This window comes from Salmo salar, unplaced genomic scaffold (assembly GCF_905237065.1).
Source record: "Salmo salar unplaced genomic scaffold, Ssal_v3.1, whole genome shotgun sequence".
Taxonomy (NCBI): domain Eukaryota; kingdom Metazoa; phylum Chordata; class Actinopteri; order Salmoniformes; family Salmonidae; genus Salmo; species Salmo salar.
The window spans coordinates 685,709-695,273 of NW_025548872.1; the positions used below are offsets into that span (position 1 = coordinate 685,709).

Sequence of the window (9,565 nt, forward strand, 5' to 3'; positions counted from 1 at the left end):
GGCATTTTAATCAATTATATGAAGAGTGCCTTGGTCCTCCTTTCTATTTTATACTGTACTCTGTATTTCACACAGTGAGTCTATGCAACCTATTATGTGTCAAGGGAAGCACATTTTACTCCTGAACGTGTTTAGGCTTGCCATAACAAAGGGGTTGAATACTTTCTGACTCAAGACATTTCAGATTTAAATCTTTTATTCATTTGTAAAAAAGAAAAGAAAAACATATTTCCACTTTGACATTATGAGTTATTGTGTGTAGGACAGTGACAGTAAAATCTCAATTTAATCGATTTAAAAATTCAAAATGTGGAAAAGGTCTAGGCAGTGAATACTTTCTGAAGGCCCTGTAGCTGGTATCATGACTTTCAGCATGACAATCAACATCATAACTAAAAGTGAGAAAGAACTATATCTCACAGATCCAGGAATGGTTAAATGAACACGGATAGTCATGCCATGGTCCTTGGTCTGATGAACTGTGAGTTAACAACACACAGTTCTCCACTCCACCACCATTAGGCTGTCCACTCCCCCAGTACCTGCAGTAGAAATAACACAGTTAGACTGACCACTCTCTCAGAACCTAGAGTATGAACAATACAGTTAGACTGGATACTCTCTCAGAACCTAGAGTATGAACAATACAGTTAGACTGACCACTCTCTCAGAACCTAGAGTATGAACAATACAGAGCTAGACTGACCACTCTCTCAGGACCTAGAGTATGAACAATACAGAGCTAGACTGACCACTCTCTAAGAACCTAGAGTATGAACAACACAGAGCTAGACTGACCACTCTCTCAGAACCTAGAGTATGAACAATACAGTTAGACTGACCACTCTCTCAGAACCTAGAGTATGAACAATACAGTTAGACTGGATACTCTCTCAGGACCTAGAGTATGAACAACACAGAGCTAGACTGACCACTCTCTAAGAATCTAGAGTATGAACAATACAGTTAGACTGGATACTCTCTAAGAACCTAGACTACGAACAATACAGTTAGACTGGATACTCTCTAAGAATCTAGAGTATGAAAAACACACAGAATCAGTCCTACCCCTTACACGGTGGTCAGAGTTGTTAGAGCAGTAGTCTCTTACTTTGGGGTGGTCAGTGGGTTGCCGTCCACCCATTTCCAGGTCCCCTCAGTAACAGTGTCAGTCAGACCAATCCAGAAACCCTTGTTGAGGTGGAAGAGAAACTCCTGTTGGTGAGAAAGAGCTGATATTGTCAACTACTATAGACTACATGTGTTAAATACTGGAAGATACATTACTGACCAAGGGATGTTTGATCATAACCCCCCGCCATATCTCTCTCTCTTTCTCTCTCACCTGTTCCTTATCACTGTTGATGATCACCAGGTCTGCTCCTCTCTCCAGACAGTCATCTTTGCTCTCCCCCAGGTTTTAGTCTCAGTAGACAGGAAGTACCAACTGGATTCAAACTTCTTCCAGTCTTTAGGGCAGGTTTGTTCTACAAGACAAAAACATGAATTTCCATCTTATTATTCTGCACCTATTATTTTAGAATACAAACACAAGTTGACTGCATATTAGATATATGATGTTATGATCATTTATTTGGTAAACTCACTCAGATTAGAGAACTTTCTCATGAGATCATTTTTCTCTTTTTGTTGCTGGTCTCTGTCTTTAGTCAGGGTGTTACTGCTGGTCTGTAGCTGGTCTCTCTCTTTAGTCAGAAGGCTGTAACTGGTCTGTAGCTGGTCTCTCTCTTTAGACAGAAGGCTGTAACTGATCTGTAGCTGGTCTCTCTCTTTAGTCAGAAGGCTGTAACTGGTCTGTAGCTGGTCTCTCTCTTTAGTCAGAAGGCTGTAACTGGCCTGTAGCTGGTCTCTCTCTGTTGAGTCGTGATGACCAATTACTCCATCTGTAAAAGGGAAAAGTTAATCAAACATGTAACTACCACACCATTGATGATTAAGGATGATTAAGTATGATTAAGGTTGATTAAGGATGATTAAGGATGATTAAGGATGATTAAGTATTCTACTTAAGTCTCAGTGACAAAATACTAAACTTACAGTAGACAGACAGGCCTATGATCCCAGTCAGTAGGAGAACACACAGCAGCCCCAGACACACTGCAGCTACTCCAGAGGGTCTCTTCCACCACTGGAAATGTACTGAATCACAAATTATTAAAGTATGGTATTTGGTAATGTGTTTTACTGTATCATCCACGATTGGGACAAATAAATAAAATAAAATTGTATTTGTCACATGCGCCGTATCCAACAGGTGTTTTAACCTGTTGGGGCTACAGGTTAGCAATGAACCCCGAGACGGGATTGCTAACAAGGCTGGAAATTCAAAACATCAAAAATCTAATAATTTCAATTTCTCAAACAAGCAACTATTTTACACCATTTAAAAGATAAACATCTCCTTATTCCAACCACATTGTTCGATTTTCAAAGAGGCTTTACGGCAAAAGCATAAAGTTAGATTATGTTAGGACAGTACATAGCCACAAAAGTACAAACATCCATTTTCAATTCAAGGTCACCAAAAGCAGAAACCAGCTAAAATTATGCACTAACCTTTGGCAATCTCCATCAGATGACACTCCTAGGACATTATGTTATACAATACATGCATTTTTTGTTCCATCAAGTTCATATTTATATCCAAAAACAGCATTTTACAGTAGCGTGAAATTCAGATTTTTTTCTTCTCTGAAGTGCTTCCGGTGAACAACGTTACAATTTACAAAATTACTATTCGAAAACATTGGTAAATTATAATATTGTGATTCAAATAATAATAGTTTATCATTTCGTAAATGCTACTGTATTGCCAGATTTCAAAATAACTTTACTGGGAAATCACAAGTTGCAATAAACCGGGTGCTGTGCTAAGAACAATAGGCTAGGCTATATAGGTTAGCATCATCTTGTAACCAGCTAATATCAATAATACTATCGTCAATAATCCCTTACCTTTGATTATCTTCATCCATTGGCACTTCCAGGAATCCCAGGTCCACTACAAATGTGGTTTCTTTTGACAAAGTTCATAATTGATGTCCAAATAACTCCAAGTTGTTCCATGTTGTTAGCGCTTCGGTGGCTACTCAAAAGTAGTGCGAGGGGGGGTGGGAAGTCACGGCGAAAAGTTAAAAAAGTTAAAAAAAATAATCTATTTACGTTCGTTCAAACATGTCAAACGTTGCTTAGCATCAATCTTTAGAGCCATTTTTAACGTGAAACATCAGTAATGTTTCAACACGACCGCTCCTGTGTCTAGAAAAACATCTTTGAAAATTGTCTCGAGTTACATGATTGAGCAGGTGCAGGCAATAATGGAAGTGACGACATCCCAGGGAGGTCAACTTCCCTTCCTTGTCATCCGGTCTCTGTTGATCATAGACGCTTCAAACAACTTTATAAAGATCGCTGACATCTAGTGGAAGCCGTAGGAGTTGCGAAATGAATCCTTTCTCACTGTGGTATCTATTAAACAATGATTAAAAAAATAGTACAGCCACAAAATTCTTTTTTATCTCAGGTTTTCTCAGGTTTTTGCCTGCCATATGAGTTTTGTTATACTTACAGACACCATTCAAACAGTTTTAGAAAATTCAGAGTGTTTTCTATCCAAATCTGGTAATAATATGCATATCCTAGCTTCTGAGTTGGTGTAGGTGGCAGTTAAAAATGGGCACATATTTTTTCAAAATTCTCAATACTGCCCCGTAGCCCATTAAGAAAAATACAAAAAAATGAAAATAAATAAAAGTAACAAATAATTAAAGAGCAGCAGTAAAATACCAATAGCAGGGCTTTATACAGGGAGTACCGGTACAGAGTCAGTGTGCGGGAGCACTGGTGTCGAGGTAATTGAGGTAATATGTACATGTAGGTAGAGTTATTAAAGTTACTATGCATAGATAATAAACAGAGTAGCAGCAGGGTAAAAGAGGGGGGGACAATGCAAATAGTCTGGGTAGCCATTTGATTAGATGTTCAGGAGTCTTATGGCTTGGGGGTAGAAACTGTTTATAAGCCTCTTGGACCTAGACTTAGGCACTCTGTTACTGCTTGCCATGCGATAACAGAGAGAACAGTCTATGACTAGGGTGGCTGGAGTCTTTGACAATGTTTAAGGCCTTCCTCTGACACCGCCTGGTATAGAGGTCCTGGATGGCAGGAAGTTTGGCCCAGTGATGTACTGGGCTGTATGCACTACCCTTTGTAGTGCCTTGCTGTCGGAGGCCGAGCAGTTGCCATACCAGGCAGTGGTGCAACCAGTTAGGATGCTCTCGGTGGTGCAGCGTTAGAACCTTTTGAGGATCTGAGGACCCATGCCAAATGTTTTCAGTCTGTTGTGCCCTCTTTTCAGATTTTGTTGTGCCCTCTTCACAACCGTCTTGGTGTGTTTGGACCATGTTAGTTTGTTGGTGATGTGGACACCAATGAACTTGAAACTCTCAACCTGCTCCACTACAGCCCCATCGATGAGAACAGGGGCATGCTCGGTCCTCCTTTTCCTGTAGTCCGCGATCATCTCCTTTGTCTTGATCACGTTGAGGGAGAGGTTGTTGTCCTTGCACCACATGGCCAGGTCTCTGACCTCCTCCCTATAGGCTGTCTCGTCATTGTCGGTGATCAGGCCTACCCCTGTTGTGTCATCGGCAAACTTAATGATGGTGTTGGAGTCATGCCTGGCCATGCAGTCATGAGTGAACAGGGAGTACAGGAGGGTACTGAGCACGCACCCCTGAGGGGCCCCCGTGTTGAGGATCAGCGTGGCGGATGTGTTGTTACCTACCCTTACCACCTGGGGGGCGGCCCGTCTGGAAGTCCAGAATCCAGTTACAGAGGGAGGTGTTTAGTCCCAGGGTCCTTAGCTTATTGATGAGCGTTGAGGGTACTATGGTGTTGAACACTGATCTGTAGTCAAGGAATAGCATTCTCACATAGGTGTTCCTTTTGTCCAGGTGGGAAAGGGCAGTGTGGAGTGCAATAGAGATTGCATCATCTGTGGATTTGTTTGGGTGATATGCAAATTGGAGTGGGTCTTGGGTTTCTGGGATAATGGTGTTGATGTGAGCCATTACCAGCCTTCCACTAACTGTTGCTACGGGTCGGTAGTCATTTAGGCAGGTTACCTTAGTGTTCTTGGGCACAGGGTGGTCTGTTTAACCTCTATGGGCTAACCTACTCAACAGCCAGTTGAATACTGTGGCGCAATTTTCAAATACCTTAGATATGCTATTACTTAACCTGTTAGGGCTAGGGGGCAGCATTGACACGGCTGGATAAAAAACATACCCGATTTAATCTGGTTACCACTCCTACTCAGTAACTAGAATATGCATATACTTATTACATATGGATAGAAAACACCCTAAATTTTCTAAAACTGTTTGAATGGTGTCTGTGAGTATAACAGAACTCAAATGGCAGGTCAAAACCTGAGAGATTCCTTTACAGGAAGTGGCCTGTCTGACCATTTCTGGAACTTCTTTGCCATCTCTATCATTTACTAAGGATCTCTGCTCTAACGTGACACTTCCCACGTCGTCCATAGGCTCTCAGAGCCCGGGAAAAAAGAGAATGTCGTCATTCCAGCCCCAGGCTGAAACACATTATCGCCTTTCTCAAGTGGCCCATCAAGAGACACTAGCTTATGCGCGTGACCCCGACCGCCCCCGCCTTTGGGATTTTTTCCTCTGTTTGCCGAAAAGGAGATTCCCTGTCGGAATTTTATCGCTTTTCTACGAGAAAAATGACGTAAAAATTGATTTTAAACAGCGGTTGACATGCTTCGACGTACGGCAATGGAATACTTTGAATTTTATTGTCAGGAATTGCGCCAAGCGCGACACTTCTTTACTATTTCGGATAGTGTCTGGAACGCATACGAACAAAAACGCCGCTATTCGGATATAACGATGGATTATTTTGGACCAAACCAACATTTGTTATTGAAGTAGACGTCCTGGGTGTGCATTCTGACGAAGACAACAAAAGGTAATGACATTTTTATAATAGTAAATATGATTATGGTGAGTGCTAAACTTGCCGGGTGTCTAAATACCGAGCCCGTGATGCCTGGGCTATGTACTTAGAATATTGCAAAATGTGCTTTCACCAAAAAGCTATTTTAAAATCGGACATATCGAGTGCATAGAGGAGGTCTGTATCTATAATTCTTAAAATAATTGTTATGCTTTTTGTGAACGTTTATCGTGAGTAATTTAGTAAAATGTTAGCGAATTCCCCGTAAGTTTGCGGGGGTATGCTAGTTCTGAACGTCACATGCTAATGTAAAAAGCTGGTTTTTGATATAAATATGAACTTGATTGAACAAAACATGCATGTATTGTATAACATAATGTCCTAGGGTTGTCATCTGATGAAGATCATCAAAGGTGAGTGCTGCATTTAGCTGTCTTCTGGGTTTTGGTGACATTATATGCTGGCTTGAAAAATGGGTGTCTGATTATTTCTGGCTTGGTACTCTGCTGACATAATCTAATGTTTTGCTTTCGTTGTAAAGCCTTTTTGAAATCGGACAGTGTGGTTAGATTAACGAGAGTCTTATCTTTAAATGGCTGTAAAATAGTCATATGTTTGAGAAATTGAAGTAATATGATTTTGAAGATTTTGAAAATCGCGCCACAGGATGGCAGTGGCTGTTACGTAGGTGGGACGAATTCGTCCCGCCGGTCCCATAGAGGTTAAATTTTTCAAAAATATGACTATTTTACACCATTTTAAAGATAAGACTCTTGTTAATCTAACCACACTGTCCGATTTCAAAAAGGCTTTACAACGAAAGCAAAACATTAGATTATGTCAGCAGAGTACCCAGCCAGAAATAATCATACACCCATTTTTCAAGCTAGCATATAATGTCACATAAACCCAAACCACAGCTAAATGTAGCACTAACCTTTGATGATCTTCATCAGATGACAACCCTAGGACATTATGTTATACAATACATGCATGTTTTGTTCAATCATGTTCATATTTATATCAAAAACCAGCTTTTTACATTAGCATGTGACTAGCATGTGACTAGCATTCCCACCGAACACTGCCGGTGAATGTACTAAATTACTCACGATAAACGTTCACAAAAAGCATAACAATTATTTTAAGAATTATAGATACAGAACTCCTCTATGCACTCAATATGTCCGATTTTAAAATAGCTTTTCGGTGAAAGCACATTTTGCAAAATTTTCAGTAGATAGCCCGGCATCACAGGGCTAGCTATTTAGACACCCAGCAAGTTTAGCACTCATCAAAGTCAGATTTACTATAAGAAAAATGTTATTACCTTTGTTGTCTTTGTCAGAATGCACTCCCAGGACTTCTACTTCAATAACAAATGTTGGTTTGGTCCAAAATAATCCATCGTTATATCCAAACAGCGGCGTTTTGTTTGTGCGTTCTAGACACTATCCTAAAGGGTAAATAAGGGTGGCGAGCATGGCGCAATTCGTGACAAAAAAATTCTAAATATTACATTTCCGTACTTCGAAGCATGTCAACCGCTGTTTAAAATCAATTTTTATGCCATTTTTCTCATAAAAAAGCGATAATATTCAGACCGGGAATCTGCTTTTAGGTAAACAGACAAAGGAAAAGAAAGCATTCGGTCGAAGCGGGCACGCGCCTAAGCCCATAGTACTCTGTGTGGCCACTTGCCAAAAGCGATAAAGTGTTTCAGCCAGAGCCTGCATCGATATCGTTCAGCTTTTTCCCGGGCTCTGAGACCCTATGGAAGCCGTAGGAAGTGTCACGTTATTGCACAGATCCTGAGTCTTCAATAAAAAGAGCCAAGATGAAACACTACTTCTCAGACAGGCCACTTCCTGCTTGAAATCTTCTCAGGTTTTGGCCTGCCATATGAGTTCTGTTATACTCACAGACACCATTCAAACAGTTTTAGAAACTTTAGGGTGTTTTCTATCCAAAGCCAATAATTATATGCATATTCTAGTTACTGGGCAGGAGTAGTAACCAGATTAAATCGGGTACGTTTTTTATCCAGCCGTGTCAATACTGCCCCCTAGCCCTAACAGGTTAAAACATGTTGGGATTACAGACAGACAGTGAGAGGTTGAAAATGTAAGTGAAGACACTTGCAAGTTGGTCAGCACATGCTCAGAGTACACGTCCTGGTAATCCGTCTGGCCCTGCGGCCTTGTGAATGTTGACCTGTCTAAAGGTCTTACTCACGTCGGCTACGGAGAGCGTGATCACACAGTCGTCCAGAACAAAGCCATATTGCTACATGGCAATCTCACCTGTTTAGTGTGTGTGTGTGTGTGTGTGTGTGTGTGTGTGTGTGTGTGTGTGTGTGTGTGTGTGTGTGTGTGTGTGTGTGTGTAATCTTACCTGAATCAACAACTCCATCTCTTGAACTGGGCTTGAAGGCTCTTACATTGGAATATAATTGGTCATCAATCTCTGTGTTCTTCATTGCATCAAGCTCATCGTCTTCAAATCCATCTGAGTTTTCATAGACTCCCTCTGACATCTTAACACACTTGTGGTGAAATACAGTAACTTCTAACCTCAACTCTAATATACGTCTATAGCTGTGTCTTCTCCCCGCAAAGTCCTGCGTCTGTGTGACTTTAGGTAGTGAAACTCTTTATCAGTCAACCACAGTGAAGGGGAAATTGTGAAATTAGCACAACCCTGGCCACTACGTGACTCCCACCAGCCTTAGTGTGATAATATAATACATGATATGACTCCCACCAGCCTTAGTGTGATAATATAATACATGATATGACTCCCACCAGCCTTAGTGTGATAATATACTACATGATATGACTCCCACCAGCATTAGTGTGATAATATAATACATGATATGACTCCCACCAGCCTTAGTGTGATTATATAATACATGATATGACTCCCACCAGCCTTAGTGTGATAATATAATACATGATATGACTCCCACCACCCTTAGTTTGATTATACATTGCTCAAAAAAATAAAGGGAACACTAAAATAACACATCCTAGATCTTAATGAATGAAATAATCTTATGAAATACTTTTTTCTTTACATAGTTGAATGTGCTGACAACAAAATCACACAATAATAATTTATTGAAATCCAATTTATCAACCCATGGAGGTCTGGATTTGGAGTCACACTCAAAATTAAAGTGGAAAAACACACTACAGGCTGATCCAACTTTGATGTAATGTCCTTAAAACAAGTCAAAATGAGGCTCAGTAGTGTGTGTGGCCTCCACGTGCCTGTATGACCTCCCTACAACGCCTGGACATGCTCCTGATGAGGTGGCGGATGGTCTCCTGAGGGATCTCCTCCCAGACCTGGACTAAAGCATCCGCCAACTCCTGGACAGTCTGTGGTGCAACGTGGCGTTGGTGGATGGAGTGAGACATGATGTCCCAGAGGTGCTCAATTGGATTCAGGTCTGGGGAACGGGCGGGCCAGTCCATAGCATCAATGCCTTCCTCTTGCAGGAACTGCTGACACACTCCAGCCACATGAGGTCTAGCATTGTCTTGCATTAGGAGGAACCCAG

At 41.1% G+C, this 9,565-nt stretch overlaps 1 protein-coding gene across 1 annotated transcript; it reads right to left on the reverse strand.

Moving 5' to 3' along the window:
- Positions 1–244: 244 nt before the first annotated feature.
- Positions 245–8,798, reverse strand: LOC123733403 (uncharacterized). Its single transcript, XM_045712806.1, has 6 exons — positions 8,395–8,798; positions 2,059–2,160; positions 1,608–1,904; positions 1,346–1,487; positions 1,112–1,215; positions 245–542 (listed from the first exon to the last, which is right to left on the reverse strand). The coding sequence occupies exons 1-4, from the start codon at positions 8,534–8,536 to the stop codon at positions 1,369–1,371; spliced, it is 660 nt and encodes a 219-aa protein (XP_045568762.1). The 5' UTR covers positions 8,537–8,798; the 3' UTR covers positions 245–542; positions 1,112–1,215; positions 1,346–1,368.
- Positions 8,799–9,565: the final 767 nt, after the last annotated feature.

Excerpts from the sequence above, each read along its gene's own strand:
- LOC123733403 (XM_045712806.1), bottom strand. The coding sequence starts at position 8,536 with ATGTCAGAGGGAGTCTATGAAAACTCAGATGGATTTGAAGACGATGAG. Across the intron at positions 1,905-2,058 it reads CATAGGCCTGTCTGTCTACT|ATGGAGTAATTGGTCATCAC; the intron begins GTAAGTTTAGTA and ends TCCCTTTTACAG. Across the intron at positions 1,488-1,607 it reads GAGAAAGTTCTCTAATCTGA|AACAAACCTGCCCTAAAGAC; the intron begins GTGAGTTTACCA and ends TTTGTCTTGTAG.